At 40.0% G+C, this 19656-nt stretch overlaps 1 protein-coding gene across 3 annotated transcripts in view; it reads left to right on the top strand.

Moving 5' to 3' along the window:
• Window positions 1-19182, top strand: part of robo1 (roundabout, axon guidance receptor, homolog 1 (Drosophila)) — a 240658-nt gene extending 221476 nt beyond the window's left edge. For all 3 annotated transcript variants that reach the window (XM_077540951.1, XM_077540950.1, XM_077540952.1), the window contains 12 exons: window positions 1297-1323; window positions 1424-1466; window positions 3624-3778; window positions 4949-5299; window positions 6470-6592; window positions 9100-9244; window positions 9420-9662; window positions 10820-11304; window positions 11749-11904; window positions 16058-16297; window positions 17683-17876; window positions 17945-19182. In XM_077540951.1, the coding sequence (XP_077397077.1) occupies window positions 1297-1323; window positions 1424-1466; window positions 3624-3778; window positions 4949-5299; window positions 6470-6592; window positions 9100-9244; window positions 9420-9662; window positions 10820-11304; window positions 11749-11904; window positions 16058-16297; window positions 17683-17876; window positions 17945-17959 (2177 nt within the window). In that variant the 3' untranslated portion in view covers window positions 17960-19182. The remainder of the gene's footprint in view (window positions 1-1296; window positions 1324-1423; window positions 1467-3623; window positions 3779-4948; window positions 5300-6469; window positions 6593-9099; window positions 9245-9419; window positions 9663-10819; window positions 11305-11748; window positions 11905-16057; window positions 16298-17682; window positions 17877-17944) is intronic.
• Window positions 19183-19656: the final 474 nt, after the last annotated feature.

Below are 19656 nucleotides of genomic sequence, written 5' to 3'. Positions count from 1 at the left end.
TTAACAAAAATATAAAATAAAAATGGTGAACTGTGTTTTTTTTCTATTACATTTAGGAAAACAAAGGTACAACACTTTGTATACAGCAATGCTTGTTTTAAAGTGCTTTATAAATAAAGTTGAGTTGAGTTCACATATGTATTTGGCATTTAACAAAATAAAAGTGTTGCTTTTAGTGTTTTTTTAATTGTTTTTGCAAAGTAGTTTTTTTCCATGAGTTGTTTATTAATAATAGTAATAATTTTTAGATGTATACAGTATATTTATTTATTTTTTTCATTTGAAATAACTAATGTCAAATTAAAAAAAGTAAGTCAATGCATTCGGAAAAAATAAAACAATAGTCCAGTTTTAAAAAAATCAGCAAATACAAGGCAATAATTATTATTTTGAACACTCAAATGTGTAAAATGTTTAAAGGAGAATAAAGAAACGAAGGCAGTCTGTTTAAATTGAAGTGTCGAAGCAGCTTGTCGGCTGAGGCTTCCTTCTCATGTTCCTCATCCTCCTCATCTTCCTCGTCCTCATCCTCACTGTGCACCCGGACTGCATGAGGCCTCCCTCTTAGGCGAGCCAAGAATGTTTGCAAAAGAGTCTAATTGCAGCCACATGAAGCAACAACCCAGTATGGGGAGCCGGGACATGGATTACATTTTCCAACCATATAATGTAGGTTGTCATTATAATGCCGTATTATAGCGCAGGATTGAAGCAATTTTCGCCTTGATTTGTGTTGCTCATCAAAGAGCATTTCTAATTGCCACAACAACAGCATCTTCAGGTCAGATGTCTCATTTGGACTCTGTTGAAAGGCGCAAGTGCAGCATAGCGTGGCCTGCAGGGCACCCAGCGGCGTTGCATCAACACTGGCGCAGCGCTCTCAGGCTTCAAAAAAGCCAGCGAGAAGCTGGAACACATCTTGAAACTCGACTTTTGTTTTGCACTTGGGCTCCTTCCATGACAACATGTTAGTCATTTGGCCCAGTCGGGGCTGCGGGGCCCACTGAGGTGTTCAAAGAGAATCTTAAAACATTCTTAAAATGGATTGAATATAAATGATAAATGAAAATAATTGGCTATTTAAAAAAAAAATTTAAAAAAAAAATAAAATAAAACATGTATATCAAACTTTACAGTTAAATTCAACTGTACTTAGTGGTTGCTGTGTACCCACTCTTCACTGAGGGATGGATGGATGGATGGATGGATGGATGGATACTAGATAGACTTTCTTACACACAAAGAAGAGTTATTTAAAAGAATAATGTATATTTCAACATTTTTCTCCCCCAACAGTGCCGTCCTTTACCTTCACACCAACAGGTAAACACGTGAATGCCGTTTAAATGAGTTAACCCCCAGTGGGTCCAATTGCATACACTGTATAAACTGAACAGATGTAAATCTCATTTTGTGTTTGCAGTGGCCTACCAAAGGGGTGGAGAAGGAGTGAGCAGTGCCGGAAGGTAAGAAATGCTAAAAGAGAAAAGACCAAACATTAAAGTTGTTACATAAAATGTAAGAGTTTTAAAAGCATGTGAAAAATTTTAATTAAAAAAAAAAGTCAGTAAAGATAAAATGGGTGAAAAAGAAAAAAAAAAGATTTTAAAATGTATTATGTAATCAAAAAAAAAAAAAAGGAAGGAACGAAAACGAAAACGGCTGATAATGGCCATCTAAAAAACAGGAGACAATTCAAGAAAACAACTGAAATAACACATGAATAAACACTATCTGGCCTGTTTTTATTTCCATTTTATTCCATTACAGTTGGTATATTTGCACTTTGTTTACATTTCGATTCTGGAAAAAAACGATGGCTTAAATATTGTTGCTGCAATAAAAGTGCTATTATTCTGAAGTGTCAATCACAAATCTATTCAGTAATTATTACCAATATCGTCAAAAATATCATCACCACAAATGTCTTTGAAATATCGTGATATAATTTTTAGGCCATCTAGTGTGAAGTGTCAGTTAAAAAGAGGATGTTGCTTGAGGTAACTACCAAAGTACATATTGTGTTGAACATTCTGGCAAAGTCTTCATTCAGGTTAAAAGGGGTTGGGCAAGGTGCACTTCCCCCATCTGTTCAACAGAGGGCGTGCTGTGACTTTCTAATGTAGCAGAAAGAGGGTGTGGAGCATGAGTGGGGCGTCTCCTGAAGTCCACTGTGACTGAGCCACTAAAACAGTGGAGAGCTTCACGCAACCACCAGGCTGTGCCGTTGTGTCACTGCAAAACACTGACGCACACGCGCACACGCATGCTGTCTTACTGTAATGTGGTGAAATGGTATATTGTACACAAGAACACAGTGCAGGTCAAGGCTTGTGCAAAGCTGCATGAACATATACACATGCGCACACGCACTCACACATAATTTTTGAGTCACTAATTCCAATTTTACTTACCCTTTTTTTTTTTATCTATCCCAAGTTTGTGCTCTTTCTGAAATACTCTGAAATGCCACAAGATGGTGCCAAAGGACTGGCATAAAGGGAAAGTAGCAATTGGTATCAAGGAATTTGTTTTAGTCCTTATGGGAAATGTTTTTCATAATCACAGTTTTTTTAAGCACATTTTGTTTGTATTTTTCAGTTTGCGATGTGATTCAGCAGTCGAGCGTGTGTTGTGGCGAGTGTAGACGATCGATTTGTACATTTAGCAAGATTGCAAGTGACTTTTATCCGTTTGTCTAATCCGGGCGGTCTGCTAATGCCGCCGGGGGCTGAGGGAAAGTGTTGTCGAGCACACACACAATCTGTTTAGCCGGGATTGTTCTGTTTGTGTGTGCGTTTCTGTGTGTGTCCAAAAGGCAAAAAAAGTACTAAAGCCGGATTTGTCGTTTCCCTCTTCTCAGCTGCTGGATGAATCAACTGCACATAATCTTCTCTTTCGATTGTGATTTTCCCGCACTTTATTCACATTAACGCTATTGTGTTGTTTTAACCATTTACGTGCAAGCCAGAACATAAAACGATGGAAGTGAAGTTATATTGCAACATTTTTTTCCTCGGGAAATTACAACTGTAGTGCTACTTTCCTTTTAAATGAAAATATCTTAAAATATTTGGGTGAAATCTGGCAAAACATGCAATATTGCGTCATTTCTGTATGACTTTTGAAGTTTTTTTTTTTACTTCGTTATAGTGATGATTATTTTGAGTGAATAATTTTGTCTAGTGAACAAAAACATGAGCTTCAGTTAAAATTTACAGTAAAACCTACAATAATGCAAAGAAGTACACTTTGTGTATTTAACTGTCTGATGAGAGAGTTCTCTAGTTTAATGCTAATAATACATAATGTAAGATGCCATTGACATGCTAATATAACTAGCATCAACACTGTGATAAACTTTGAAACAACTCAAATTTGAACGCAAAAGAGGCAGCATCATAAAAATACTCACAGGTGTATGTTATTTATGCCTTGACAAAAACCAAGACTATTTATTTCTTCATTTCTTCCTGTTTCATAATCATGTCTATGTATATTATACATATGTACTGTATATACTGCTATTAAAGTTTTCCATTTTGTTTTGTGTTATATTTTTTTTAAATGACGACCCCTTTCATTGATTTTTAAAAAAATGTTTTTCTTTCTTCCCCATGCAGGCCGGGCCTCCTCAACATGGGCGAATCGGCCACGCAGCCCTGGCTGGCCGACACGTGGCCCAACTCGTGCTCCAACCACAATAACTGCAGCATCAACTGCTGCGCCGCCGGCAACGGCAACAGCGACAGCAACCTGGCCACGTACAGCCGGCCCGGTACGTGCCGCACAAAAACAACACAACACAACACCAAAGGAAGCCACAAACAATAAGAGTGCACAGATAAGACGAAGGTGGGAGCTGCCAGGAGGAAGTAAAGTGTGATATCTGGGTTAGCTCCCCCGAGAGGTCTCTCTTATCCTGTGTGTGCGTCGCTCTCTCCCTCTCCCTCTCCCTCCACAAGCGCGACCTGCACAAAGGAAATATTAGGATTAAGAGCAGGCGGCTGTGTTTGATTTCTCCCAGGCAGAAGTTGACATGTTTGCGGGCAGGAAAAAAAAAAAGAAAGAAAGAAAAAAGTAATGCGCCAAAAGAGAGAAGAAACTTGAGATGTTGCTTTGGTACATAGCCTGCTGCTGTGAAATGTGTAGGTGGAGCTATACAACATACAATAACCAAATAATAATAATAATAATAGTAATTCTTAAAGTTTTGAAAGCAGCTAACAGGCTACCTAGCAAGCAATCTGTCTTGTGTGGCTGGCTGGGTTAGGGGTGTCTAGCTAGCTAGCTTGTTACCATTGTGAGAAGCTAATGAGCTACCTAGCTTCGTAGCTAACTATCTGTCTACAATCTGCTAGCTACTTATTTGTCTCTATCTATCTATCTATCTATCTATCTATCTATCTATCTATCGATCGATCTATCTCTCTATCTATTGCTATTAAAAGCTGTTACTGAGCTACATATATCTTTATAATTAGTTATTTGTCAGTTTATCTAATGATATGCAGGTATACATACAAAAACATACAATAAATCCATAAAAAGCAGCTAACAGGCCAACTAGTTTCAACGTTGGTTATTTGTCCGTCGAGCTTCTGTTTTTCCTTAAGAGCTAGCGCACTAGCCAACTGAAATCTAGTGGAGCAAAGTAGGTTTGGTAAGTGGTTTATTCAGTACAAGTAATCCTTTTGATATGAAATAAATTTTGCATGTGTCCACACACATTTGATATGCTGTGACGTGCTTAACAGGAAGTACAGGCCTTTGCATGACACCTGCGTGTGTGCGCGTGTGACACTAAGCAGCTTGTTTAAGAAATTCTAAACAATGAGTAATTATCCAAACGCGTCTTCTGCCCTCCCATACAACGGCCTCCACGTTTTGCAAGCGTTTAGCCAGTGGCGAGCCGCCTCAGTCAAGTAACCCTCCGCATGTCCTCCAGCCGACTGCATCGCCAATTACAACAGCCAGATGGACAATAAGCAGGGCGGCCTCCTGGTGCCCGAGCCGGGCGTGTACGGCGATGTGGACCTGTCCAACAAGATCAACGAGATGAAGACCTTCAACAGCCCGAACCTGAAGGACGGCCGCTTCGTGGGCGCCGGCGGCCAGCCCACGCCGTACGCCACCACGCAGCTCATCCAGTCGTCCATCATGAGCAACAACGACAGAGGGCCTGCCGGTGGTGGAGGGGAGCTGAATGACAAACACTGCTGGAAGCCCCCTGGCGGCGTCCTGCAGCCGAAACAGGAACTACAGTACAGCATCATGGAGCAAAACAAGCTGAACAAGGGTGAGTGCGCGAAGAGGCGCCCTCGCCACGGCCCCGAAGGTCCCCGTCGTCACCATCAGCCTCCTCCTCATCCTTCTTCTTCAGTCTTTCCAATGTGCAAGTCCATCAATGACTCATCCTGACGTCAACCACTCTTCTTTCAGCCTTTGTGTGTGTGCGTGAGCATGTGTGTGTGAAATTCATCTAACCCAGGGGTGTCCAATGTCTGACCCGTGGGGCATTTGCGGACCACCATTCGGCTGTCCGCTTTCTCTCTTTGTTTTTTTGGTTTTTTTTACGCTGATCTTGGTGCTCTTCCAAAATAAAAAGTGTGTAATTGCCAATCGTGGCCACAAGATGGGGACAAAGCACTTCTTATATTGTAAGATTCTCTTTACTACTTACGCGAATGGACTGGTTTTAGTGCCTTTATTATTATTAAATATTGTTCTGTATGTGACCTCTTGGAGAAAAACGTTTGGACACCCCTGATCTAACCCTTCATCATCTGTCATTTGATCCTCTCATCTACTCTGCTGCTTCACTTCTGGATCACTTCCAAGTCCCGTCTTCAGTATCAAATTTCCAAAAGGAAAAGGCGACATTGTCTTTTGTTCATCACCTTGCCAAAGTTGAGGCAAGCACACATTCGGTGCCGTTTGAGGGCTTCTTTTTTCTCTGTAGGTTTGCATGTTCAAACACCTCAAATGAATTGCCGAGCATGAATTGCTAACACTACTAACATGCTGAAACGTGTCTACTAAGGCTGGCAGTTTTGTATATTTCCATATACTGTACATTTGTGCCACTTGAAGCAAAAATAATAATTGTGTCATTTGAACCATGCAGCATAAAGTCAGACTATGTGGAAGTGGGCATGTTAGCAATTTTTAACATCCAAACTTTACCAGATACATTGTCACATTACCAAGACTGATCAAGATCGTAAATATTGAACAGATTAAACCTTTACAACAGACTGCTCCGACCAATTAGACCCGGTTATCCATAAATGAGTTTTGGGTGGAAGCACAGTATGACTAGATACTCCAAAATTTTGCTAATCTTTGGGGGCAAACCTGATGTCATTGTGCAGTCAAACTTCCTTTCAGTGTAATAACCACATGCCTAATGCATTTCTGTGTAGTTGTTCTTTATGAAAACGTTTTTGCTGACCCCTTTGCCAATCAGATCGCTACAGAGGCGGCGACACCCCCATGATGCCGGCCACCATCCCCTACAACCACACCCACGACAGCCACATGACCGGCGGATCCTACAACAGCTCGGACCGAGGCAGCAGCAGCACCTCAGGTAAGACGTCGCCAAAGGTTGCACAATTAATCGGATGTTAATCGGGATCAAAATTTCAGCTGCTGCCATTAAATTAAGTGGATCGGCGCGATTTGTACGTTTCAAATTCAGGCTCTGCCGCAAATGTAATCAAGCGCTTTCACAGCCAGTGGTCAGCCAACCACCAGGGGGCGAACTTATGATTAAGACTTCATTAATTAACTCTTTTACTGCCACACGTTATCAAAAAAAAGATGGAGGCTTTGATCGTTAACGAAGAGATACAATGCTTCCATCTGCTGGCCATAGTTAGTGATTTTGATTCCACAACCCATTGACCAGGTTGCGCTGCGCTTCGATGTTGCACTGAGAACAAAAAATAAAATAAAAAACTTAGTTGACGTCATTTAACGTTTATGGCGGCATATGTGATTTTACTAATCGTTATTAAACATTTTTGACGGTCAAAGAGTTAAGCTGCCTAAATAACAAGCGAGAGAAATTAGTACAAAAGTAGCATACAAGTGTACTTGTAAAATGCCCAATTTCCCAAGCTCTCTAATTTTGTTAATTTGTGCTTTGAGCATCAAACGTTAAAGGAATCTTCATTTATGGACTTCTTTTTGATTTTGTTCTTTGTAAGTCATTGCGTCGTTTGCATTTATTTCTCTTTTATTTCCTGCGATTGGCTTTGCTTTAATTGTGCAAGTGCCACTTAATTCTGTCGAGCGCCCCTCTGGTGTCTGCTCGGGGACAAGGACAAATGGTAACACATTTTCGAGACGCCATGCAAGGCTGCCACCCTTAATGCCACGTATCCATTCTTATATTGCGTTTCAAGTTGCCGTCATTAAGCCTCACAGCTCATTGGTTCACACTCTCGCTATTAATTGGACGATTTTTTTTTTTTTTTGCAGCATTTTCTTTTACTGCCAGGGGGTAACGCCTGCGTTTATTGCACTTCCCATTACCGAAGCCCTGAAAGGCACGTGGACACATTTCAACAAAGTCTGAGCATTATTCATGCATTTATTCTGCGGCCAATTCACGCTCTGTTAGTTATCTGTCAATCATTTGGGCTTCAGCACAAGGCGCTTGCCAAGTGCCCTCTTGGAATCGTTGTTTAGGATTATTCTTCCCGCCAGTGAATTGCCTTTTGGCAAGCGTGTATGTGTGTTGTATCCTGGCCAATGTATGTATTTTTACGTGTCCGCCAACACGATCCCCCCAAAACTCACTTAGCGGCACCCATTGGAAGTTCTAAAAAAAAAAAACATTCTAAAAATCAGCCCCTGTCACCAGTTTCGCCTATTGACACAAAATTGGATGGACAGGAAGCACGAAAAAATCTCAAGGCCATGCGTTCAAACCTTAACTCACTCACTGCCAGCCATTTTCACTGAAGCAACCCCCTTCACTCTGGGCTGTTTTACTGGATTTTGACTGACTTTGCAATGCCCACAGAATATTGTGTTCTATTGCTATACAAACATGGACTCTACCAAAAGAAAGATTAGAGTCTTTTATTTCATCAGGAAAGCAAAGTATATTTCTGTTTCCATTTTGCAGCAATTAGCATTAGAATATAGCTAAGTTTCATCATTATTCACAAATCTTTTTAGAACTGTGGGCAGATCAGCTTGTTTGAACATGGCCTTGATTGATTTCTTTTACTCTGCTGCCACCTGCTGGCCGTTTTTGTAATAGCTACAATTACTTCAACCGTTCTCTGCTGTCAAGAGGTTACATGCTCTAGCATGAAAAAAAAAAGTATAAATATGTCTTTGGGACACTGCCATCTTATTTGGGCGGAGCCTCTCATTAAAGTTCATCGACAAGTATTGGTTATTTTAAATAATAATTTAATTTGATAATTGGTTATTTTTGTCTAGTGCTGTCACTATCTAATATTTTTAGAATCAATTAATCTATCGATTAGTCAATCGATTAATCGATTAATTTTGCATTAAAATGTATTTACAAAAGCATTTTTCTCCGATTACTGTTTATTAACCGGTGATTAGTGTTTATTTCATGCTTTGTATTTGTAAAGTGTTTTAAAGAAAAAAGGTAAAAGTAAAAACAGGTGTTTGCAAATGTCTTATTTTGAATAAAAATAATTAATTTGTCGATTAATCGGTTAATTTTTACAGCTCTAATTATGACAGCTTCACAACTAATCCAATAAGAGTTCAGAACCTTAACCGTTCTGATTTATAAAAATAAAAAAGAAAGAAAATGGGGTGTTGGGTGGGTTGCAAAATATCGTCCAGCAGGGTGCAAATGGCCCCGAGACCACGAGTTTCAGACCTTTGATTTAAAGTCTTAATTGGACCAAGCATGCCTATTTTTTAAACGTGGGAGGAAACCGAAATACTGGCGTCAAACCCAGATTCAAACCCTAAACCTCAAAACTGTGCAGCTCTCTTTCACTCGTGTCATTTTGCTGATCAATTTTGAGGATATGCTTTAAAAAAGGGGCGGCGTGAGAGCCCATTCATTGACTCGTTGTTGTTGTTGTGGAGCAGGCAGCCAGGGTCATAAGAAGGGAACGCGCACCCCCAAACTGCCCAAACAGAGCACAATGAATTGGGCCGACCTGCTGCCTCCCCCGCCCGCCAACCCGCCCCCGTCTCGGAACGCCGACGACTACTCGCTGTCAATGGAAGAAAGGTATGATGGGTATGATGTGCCTGAGGGGGAGGGAGGGGGGTTTAATCTGTGTCAAACCTTGATGGAAGGATGCCATGAATATTTACCACATGTTTTCCCGTGTCGAAAAACACGGGCGTCTGTGGCAAATGATGTGGAAATAATGAGCCTTCACTTCCCTTTCGTTGGTTGGCAGCTGCGAGCCAGACATGCAGTGCTCCCTGCCGCCCTCTCACATGTACCTGCAGCCTGACGAGCTGGAGGAGATGGAGGAGGAAGAGATGGAGATGGAGCGGGGGCCCACCCCTCCCGTCCGCGGCACCGCCTCCTCCCCCGCCGCCGTGTCCTACAGCCACCAGTCTACCGCCACGCTCACACCCTCGCCGCAGGAGGAGATGACGCCCATGCTGCAGGAGCCGCCCGACGGCCACGAGCGCAGGTTCGCTCGTCACACGCTTTAGCCTCGACTGAGGTGTCATTGCTTTATTATTATTGTAAACCCTTCTTACTATGGTGAGCAAAAAAAAGAAAGTGGTCGGACCAATATGTGCAATATGAAGTCAAATGTATAACGTATGGAGTTCCACAGGGTTCAATTCTGGAGCCTCTGCTGTTTTCATTGCATCTGATTACCCCTGGCAAGAAAGAAAAGAAAGAAAACAGTGGTTATTGTTTTTAACTTGTTTTGTTTGTTTGATTTTTATTTTTTTATTTTATTTACTTTTTTTTTTATACTTGGCTGTTTTTAACTTACTGGTAGTTTTTTTTTTAAATGAAAAAAACACTTATACATGTTTGTTTATAATTTAGATTTTTTTCCCCAACTTTTTTTAAAAAACATTTTAGACTTGGTTTTTAACTTTGTATTTATTTAATATACTTGGTTATTTTTAACTGTTTTTTCCAACTTTTTTTTAATAATTTATACTTAGTTGGGTTTTTTTTCTCAACTTTTTTAAATACTTTTTTTTTACATATATACTTGGTTGTTTTTAACTCGGCTGGCACTAATCTGGGTCTCCTTTTAAAAATGTTTATTATAGAGCTTGCTTCAACTTCTTTTGTCTCCCAGTCCACGTTTGATGTTGAAACCAACATGACAGATGTCATCTGAAGTTTTGGGCATGACTGAGACTTTTTTTTTATTTATTTATTTATTTATTTTATTTTATTTTGTAGGTCATGCCAACCAAACTTCATATTGTCAATGCGCTATTGTTTTGTGATTTATAGCAACATATCAAACTTTGTCACCATGCCCTGCCCGCACAATTTAGCATCTTTCATCTGTCAAGTTTTACGAGTTTCAAATTCGGTCGCCATCAGTCAAAATGTGTTTTTGAAGGACATCCAGAAATGGCCAACATTAAAATGGAAACTTCAAAACAAAATGGCCGACTTCTTGAGACTTTTTTTTGTTGTTGTGTTTTTGCTCATTATAGGCACGTCTACCAAATTTCATTTTGCTAAACGAAACTACTTTTGATGGCTGAATGGGATGGGGGGGTTAATTTGGGAATTTGGGGCCTAATCTTCAAGTGTCCTCTGTCTTCTTGTCACCATCCTGAACTGGACTCCTCCTCTCTGTCTTCCAAGGCGCCATGCTGTGAGCCCCCCGCCCCCTCCCAGGTCCCTCTCGCCCTCACACACATACGGCTACATGGCCAGCCCCCTGGACACCGACGGCATGGAGGAGGAGGAGGAGATCCCCGAGGAAGACGAGGACACGGACGCTGAGGTGGCCAAGATGCACTACCACCACCACACCCACCCCCACGCGCACCCCCAACACCCGCAGATGCACCCGCGCCGCCTGCTGCTGCGGGGCATCGAGCAGACGCCGGCGTCCAGCATGGGCGACCTGGAGAGCTCGGTGACGGGCTCCATGATCAACGGCTGGGGCTCCGCCTCCGAGGAAGATAATGTCTCCTCGGGGAGCTCCAGCGCCGTCAGCTCGTCCGACGGCTCCTTCTTCACCGACGCCGACTTTGCGCAGGCCGTCGCGGCCGCCGCCGAGTACTCGGCCCTGCGGGTGGCCAAACATCCCGCAATGCAAGGCCAGGAAGGTGCAGTGCTGTCGGGTAGGTTTTCTAGTACTCAATCGGGTCGAGGTCAGGTTGGCCCCACAGATATGAAGGACCAAAACTGCCAAAATTACAAATGAATGATTAATTAAATAAATAAATACAGATATATACTTGAGTTGCTCGACAACAAGTTGTGGTGACAGTAGACAAAATAGTCAAAATAATTGCTGGAGCGAGACTTCCTTGTTCGCCGATCCATTCACTCGACCACTGAAAGGCAGTTTGCAAGGGCGGAGTCCAACCCAAGACATGGTTAGGACCATTTATTTTGCAAAATTTTAATTATATTTTTCTATCAGTTTTTATTTTCACTTCTTTTTTTTATTTATTCATGTATTTTTATTCATTAATTTATTTTTAATTTTGGCAGTTTTGGTCCCCCATACACAAACACGACTTCCGTGACATAACTCCTGCTCTACTCTTCTATTTTCTCAGCGCGGAAATACCAAATCAACCCGGCGGGCCACCGACCCGGCAGCCCCGTGTCCACGGACGGCAGCATGGGCATGGCGGCGGTGCACAGGAGGCCTCCCAAGAAGCAGAAGCAACACCCGACAGTGGGGAACCAGAGACGTGAAGCCTACAATGAAGGTAGCGCACTATTCTTGACTGGAATTGATCACCATGATTGGTAAACAAAACAGTTACAAGCCATTTTGTGATTTTGTTGTTGTTGCAAACCAGAGTATGATTATGTGCAAGCTTCCGATATGCCGCTGCATAAGTAAAAAAAAGGAAAAAAAAATGGTGCTATTGGTGGTGGTGTTTTTTTTTTTACACCGTAGACGTAGACAGTGTGGATATTAGTGTTACAGTGCTAGCAATACGACGCAAATAGTTACACACTGGGGCTCCCCATGATACCCGAAGTGTTGGATGAGTCAGGTCAATGAACAATGTATAGCCAGGATCCACTGAGAGTTTGGTTGTCAGTCCTCTGGATGGTCATTTTCGTCTATAGGCTGGACGTTATCTAGCTGCTAACTAGGGGTGTCACGATAAGGGAAATATCGTGATATCGTGATATTAAAACTGCCACAATATCGTCATCGTCATGTTCACAATATTTAAAAGGAACACATTTGTTCAAGAAGTCAGGTTGATTTCCATTTGTGCAGTTCTAGCACCCTCTAGTGGCTAGTTCATTAGTGCAATTTAATTTTCATTAGGGATGTTTTGGCCTTCTATGTTTAAAATCTATGCTAATTGTCAGATAAAGGGGAACCTAATTTGCTTGAGAAGCGATCAATGTGTGCTTGCATTACCAAGAGTTTGTTGGTGGTTTATATGCATTGCTGTTATGTACAAAAGCACAATATTGTTCTTTTTTTTTTTTTTTTAGTATGAGCTCTCTCTTTTTTACAGTATTGTGATCTTTTTTAAATAGCGCCAACGCCCCCACAATATCGTGATAATTATCGTATCGTGACCTTCATATCGTGATGTTTGCATATCGTTACATCCTGCTAACAGCTCTAAAACAGTGGTGATTCCATAAAAAAGTGATTCTAGAGTGATTCAAGAATGAGTGAATCTGAGTCGCTTTAATGGCAGTTAACTGGAAAACTCTTAAATGAAAAATTTAAAATGAACTGTAGTAAAGGAAAAGTACACAACAAATTTGAATAGTGTTACATGCACAACATAACATTTTACAAAACCAGTTTATTTCTTTACATAATCCTTGTGTTTTATTATGATTGTTTACCATACAGAAATGTTTTCTTTATTTAAGAAAATACGTGCTTGGTCACAAAACAAATGCAGCTCATAGGTCAAGGTGCCATTGTAAACTAACGGTGGATGCTAACATTGAGCCCACAATAGATTCACAAATGCGACAAAGAGGCCACGTGCAGCATGCAGCCGTTTATCTCCATTACACCACAAATATGCAGATGATTCACTCCACAAAGATGAACGAGAAACATGTGAAATATTGTCATGTCGGCCGTGTGTGCGTGCGCGTTTGAATAATCTTCCGTCCCAGCCGGGCTGAACATTTTGTTGGAGTGGACACGCTGAGGCTTGAGGCCAAGGCTACTGCGGCGCTTTGAGTGTCTGGGGAGCTCGCTTCACCAATTTTGGTGGACAACAGGAAGGCTCTTCATGAAATTGGTCGGAAACATAAAAGTCACATCATAAAATGGTGGTAAATAATAGATTTAGTCACGTGTTTGCTCGTTCTTCCTAATTTCGCTTGTTGCTAGGCAGAATTCATATTTGCTGATGATCGGCCAGTGAAAAAATGGCATTGCAAGCCACTCCCACATTGTGAGGTTTGGTTACTTTTTCATGGCATCATTAACTCATTCACTCCCAGCCATTTTCACAGAAGCTGTCCCGTTCGCTCCCGGCTGTTTTACTGGATTTTGACTGATTTTGCAAGGCCCACAGAATATTGTGTTTAATTGCTATAAAAGCATGGAACCTATCAAAAGAAAGATTAAAGTATCTTCTTTCATCAGGAAAAAAAAAGTATATTATGTCTGTTTCCGTTTTGCAGCAATTAGCATTAAAAGAGAGCTAAGTTTCATCAGTTTTCACAAATCTATTTAAAATTGTAAGTAATTGAGCTTTGTTTCTACATGGCCCTGGTTGATCTCCTTTGCTCTGCTGCCACCTGCTGGCCGTTTGTGTAATAACCACCATTCCTGCAACCGTTCTTTGCAGTTGAGAGGCTGCATCAAAGCCTTCTGTATGCTCTAGCATAAAAACAAAAAACAAAAAAGCATATAAATACGTCTTTGGGACACTTAGAACGTTAAAAAAACCGTATTTATACGTTATTGGGAGTAAATGAATTAAATATCACAATCCATTTGGTAGACTTTTTTTTTATATTTTATTATTTATTCTGCTTTTTTTTTGTTGTAGAACCCAAATATCTCCAAGCCTTTGAGTTACTGCTTTAGAAAGTCACCTTTTCTCTTTTTTTTTGTTCATTCTTGTTCGTTAGGTCACGATTACTGCACAGCATGAAAGTGGTGCGCTATGTGAAGTGTTGCGATGTATTGGTGCACACGTGATGCAGGCCGATGTGTGCTGCTGGCCGTCCTCTTTCGAGTCCGCTGCCCTTGAGGGTTGGAAGCACTTGACAGCGAGATTTAATATCCAGCTCACTGGGAGCCAGTGGAGCGGCTATATATTCAACCCCCCCCCCCCCCCCCCCCCCCGCCCGCCCTTCCCACCGTCAGCTTCCGCTTCCTCTTTCTCTTCCTCCGTCCTTCTCTTTCTCCGTCTTTGTTTGAGCGGCGACGGCTCGGGCCTGACAGCTTCGTCCGTCCGTCCGTCTGTCCGTCAGTCCTCTTGCTGATTATATTTGATCTGAATGGATTGTTTTCCATTTGGAGGTTATTGCCTACACACAACCCTCCCCGTTAAGCCCCCCCGCTTCCAATCGTGTCTCTCGTTGCAGCCTCTCTGGCCCGTATGAGCTGAAGTTGATCGAATAGAATGTAAAGGCGCATTTGATCCTTTCTTTTTTTGCTCATTAGTTTTATGTACATTTTGTAAATACTTTTTAAGTTGATAACTGTGGTGGGGGGGGGGGGGGGGTGTGGCTCATGAGTTTAATTGTGTTTGGCACATTGTGCAGCTTTAATTCTTATCATTATTATTTCAAACTATTTCCATCGTAGTTGCTCAAGAGAGATATTGTACCATAAAGACACATTAACTCATGTATTTCATATTCGTACTACGCTAGATCGATATTTTGGTTGTATTTTCTCACATATCTCAATCTTTTTACTCGCCCCAGACTAAGAATATTCTCCCATAAGAGCAGCTTAAATTGATTAAATATAAGGGCAGAAAACGCCTGACTCTCAGCTTTAATTCTTATTCTTTTTTATAAGATCCCATATATTCTTGTTTTGTTTTTTTTTGTTTTTTTTGTCTTTGCTCCAGACTGACAATATTCTCCCATAAAGACACATTAAACTGATTAGAAACAAAAGGGTGAAATGCTTGTGACACTCACCTTTAATTCTTATTATTCATGAGTATAGGATCCAATATATATTTAATCCTGTATTTTTCCACACACGTCCATGTTTTTATTTTATATTTTATTTTATTTGAGAATATTCCTCCTTATTAAATTGATTTAAAGCAGGAAGGAGAACACACCTGCCTCTTAACTTTAATTCATATTCTTTTTTATGATAGCTTTTACATTATAAGATGAATCTATTCCTGTATTTCTTTTGCTCTAGACTAAAAAACTCTCCCATAAAGAGACATTAAATTGATTAAAAACAATAGATATATAAAAAATAAATAAATAAAAAGCACACACAAACCCCCAGACTGTCGCCTTTAATTCTTCTTATTAGAAATGCTTTCACATCACTGGATCCAATATTTATTCCTGTGCACGCATCTCAATCATTTTATTTGCTCCAGACTGAGAATCGTCTCCCATAAAGACGTATTAAATTGATTAAAACTCCCTTCGCCTCTGCCGCCAACTTGCTCCGCCCCTTTGACCTCCTCATTTTGCTCTTGTTTGCACAGTCCATGTGGAAGAAAAGCATAATATAGCCCACACCTTCCCACCACAGCGCCACGCCCCTCATCCTTCATATATTTCTCTTGACTCGTTTTGTTTGCCATTTACAACACTTCGTTCACAGTTTATCCCAATTTTTTCCATCACAAATGTTAACTTTGGATTCCTTGGAGTCTTTCTGTGTCGTGTGTGCATAATGTGGTTTTACTTCCCGTGTTTCTGCCACAGATCTTCCACCGCCACCCATCCCTCCGCCAGCGGTGCTTAAGTCCCCCACGCATCCCTCCAAGGAGGGCCGGGGGGTGGTCTCGCCCAAATCGGGAGACAAGAGAGGGCCAGCGGTAGCGGGGGGCTTTCGACCCAAAGACGGCTCGGACCCCAGAACCAGCTCGTCGGAACGCAGGGAGGCCCTGGAGATACAAAAAGCGCAGGGGGGCAAAGGTGGCCACAGGGGGCGCCAACAAGCAGGTAAAGACACAGGAAGTCGGCCATTTTGGATTGAAAGTTGACAACTTGCAATCATACCCAAAACTTTATATTTGGTTGTAGGGATAGATTGATTTGTTTTCTTCAAAGCAGATACCAATACCGATTATTAGGAGTCACGGAGACTGATAACCGATATTTCAAGCCGATATTCATTTATCATAAAAGTGAAAATGTTAGCGTCAATGTTTTTTAAAATTACTTTTTCTTTTCATTTTAAACATATAAAGAATTGACAGCTTTGTTTAAAAAAATCTAACAAATTCCAGGGAGGTTCTTTCCAGGGTCATAAGCATGTTGAGCTACATTAAAAACTAACTTCCCTAAAGTTCTCTACTGTAAATAGTTTCCAAAAATTTCAAAATAAATTAATTTAGTTTTTTTGTTTTATTTTTAAAAATAAAAAGTGTTTCGAGTTCTCAGTGTCAGTATCATTTTATTTTAAGTGAAAATTTTAATAAATTGATAAAGGAAAAGTTCCCTGTATCTCACTGAGCGACAAATGTATGTGAAATGTAAGCTAATTATAAATTAAATTAAAAATTAAATATGGCACTTTACTGTACTGTACTGTAATTTAATTTATTTAATTCAATCTCCGGTGTAATAACCTTATTTATTGAATGATTGAATTTTTATTTTTTATTTTATTTTTATTATTATTATTATTAATTCAATCTCTGGTGTAATAACCTTATTTATTGATTGATCGAATTATTTTTTATTCTATTATCTGTTCTTATTACTGCTGAATATGTAAATTTCCCGGAGGGAGCCATCCCAAAGGGATTAATAAAGTCAAGTCTAAGTCTAAGTCTAATTTAGGGTTTTCGTCAGAGTTCGTTAAAAGGTTTCAAAAGATCTTCGTAGACAATAAAAAACTGCCTGAATATGTTCAAAATGTCAAGTAAAAACTGTGAATATCTTACAAATCCTGATGAAAACCCTAAATTTTGCTGTGTTCACAAGCATTCACCGCTCAGTGATATCAGCTGTATCGGCCTTTGGATTCGTAAAAAGGCCGATGGAGATATTTGTCAAAATGCCAAATATCAGGGTCCATCCCGAGTAGGGAGGTTATTTTTTTTATATGAATGTCTTCCATGAATTTAAAAAAAAAAAAAACTCAAGAAGCCATTTTGGAAGTCTGCCATTTTGCTTTGTGGATGCCCAATTCCACAGACTAAAAAGAACAAAGATAAACTCGTCCTACATATTTTGTCTGATTTCTCCCAAAATTGAACCACATCTGCTAAACAGATGGATGATGCTGAATTGCAAAAGTGTTGTATGTTCATGATTGGCCAGAAAACGGCTGTGAAGTTCGACATTTGCTCCTACATGATGGTGAGCGTTTGTGCCTGCAGGTACGGAGGACATTCTGCCCTACAGCCGGCCGCAGTTTCCTGCGGTCAACAGCCCGCGAGACCCGAGCTCCTCCAGCTCCGTGTCCTCCAGGGGCTCGGGGGGGCGGCGGAGAGGCGACGCCGGCCACAGGAACCCGGCCGACGTGAGCCTCGGCACCGCGGCGCCTTTCCAAACAGGAAATGAAGAGCTTGAGGTACAAAATATTGCACCGTGATCGAAAATGTGCAACACTAACATCATTGTTTTGCGCTTTTTATCCAGATGGTGGAAAGCTGAAGAAGTTGAAAAGGATGATTTGATTCGATTTGATTTTTGCTGAGCACCCTTGTTTTTTGTTTTTTTAATGATCTCAGTATTTCCCTGCCATGTCAGCTGCCGCTCATCCCAGTGATTCTTTCCATTCGGAAAACATACTGATGTCTTCTTTCTTTCTTTTTTTTTTTTTTTTTGCTTCTACTTTATCACAACATTGGGAAGATACGGAATTCAAAGAATGGCGCGATCAAGTGGGCCGCTAGGATATTTATGTTTAATTCCAATGCAATATGGAGTGAAGTCTTGGGAGAAAAAAAATTAAAGGCTCGAGAGCTTTTTTTTTTTCGTCGAGTCGGCACACGCGTTACTGTAAGATGCAAGCAGAGAGGGCTGGACTTTGAGTGTGTAAATATACGTATAGTATGTAATACATGTCCTCCCATTGTGGTACCTCAGTTTGTCTTACCCCATTTTTATTTTTTTTTAATACAAATCCTAATTTTATTATGCCAGTAAATATAAATATTTTATCATTTCCATCCATCTTTGTAAATTGCAATATTGTTTAGCAACCCCAAGAGTGTGCCACTTTGGGATTTGTCTTTTTTTTTTTTCTTTTTTTTTTTTTGTAATGCACTGTTATGTTTTGTGTTGTCGTCAATGTTATTTGCTTTTGTGTTTGTCTTTGTTTTACATTGGTTTTAAAAGCACAATCACTAAACTTTATTTTAAACCATTCTATCTATTAACCTTTTTGTCTTACCGGCAGGAAAACGCAGGTACAGGCAAAAGAGTCTAGTTAATCCTGATGATGATGATGATGATGATGATGATGATGATAAGGTTAACCGTTTTACAAAGACGTGTCTCCCTCTCCGGTTCTCAAGTGACAAGGAAAAAAAACAAAAAAATAGGACAGTTCATGTAAGCCACAGCTGCAATGTAAATATTTGTTTGGCATTGACCGTAATATCAGCGATTGCACATGAAACTGACTGAGAAGACGAAGAAGAAAAAAAGGCTTCCATTTGTTGACTAAATGCACTTAAAAGAATGTCAAGTCAACTTTGAGGCACGGGAGGGACGATCTGGAGAGGATGAAGAGTTTCTTTGGTGGACAAAATAGGCGATGAAGGCCCGTTTTTTTTTTTTTTTTTTTTTTCCAAAGGAGCAAAGGGTGCTGTTGTTTATTCATCGGACATCTGCAAACATTTGTTTCATAATGCAAAAAAAGGAAAAAACAAAAAAATGGATGAATAATAAAAGAAAAAAAATCAAACTGATGTGTGTGTGCGCTTTTTGTCAGTTTTTTCATCTTGACATAATAAATGTGGTCATTCAAGCAATACATATATATATTTCTTAAAAAATAGAGACAATATATCTATTTTTTTTTTTTATAATTTTATTTTTCATGGAATAGTTTTTTTCTGGCCAATATGTTAGTATTTTTTTAAGTTATGTGCATTATTTTGATCGTCATATATGTAGTTATTCCAGATCAGATTTTTTTTTTTTTTTTTTTTAAGTGTGTTCATATTGTTTGTTTTTAGCTAATGTATTTTTTTTTTTATCTCTTTACCATTTCAATTCTTATTGTAGTTTTTAAAATTTCCTTCATTTATATTTTTATTATTTTTGTATTTTTTCCCCCCTGCAATTTATGTGTAATACTTTAATGTTTTTACGGCAAAAAAATTCTCGACCAATGTATATTT

Source organism: Festucalex cinctus, chromosome 13 (genome assembly GCF_051991245.1).
Source record: "Festucalex cinctus isolate MCC-2025b chromosome 13, RoL_Fcin_1.0, whole genome shotgun sequence".
Classification (NCBI taxonomy): Eukaryota; Metazoa; Chordata; class Actinopteri; order Syngnathiformes; family Syngnathidae; genus Festucalex; species Festucalex cinctus.
Note: the sequence above shows the minus strand (reverse complement) of the source record. Positions and strands in the feature narration are given on the sequence as shown.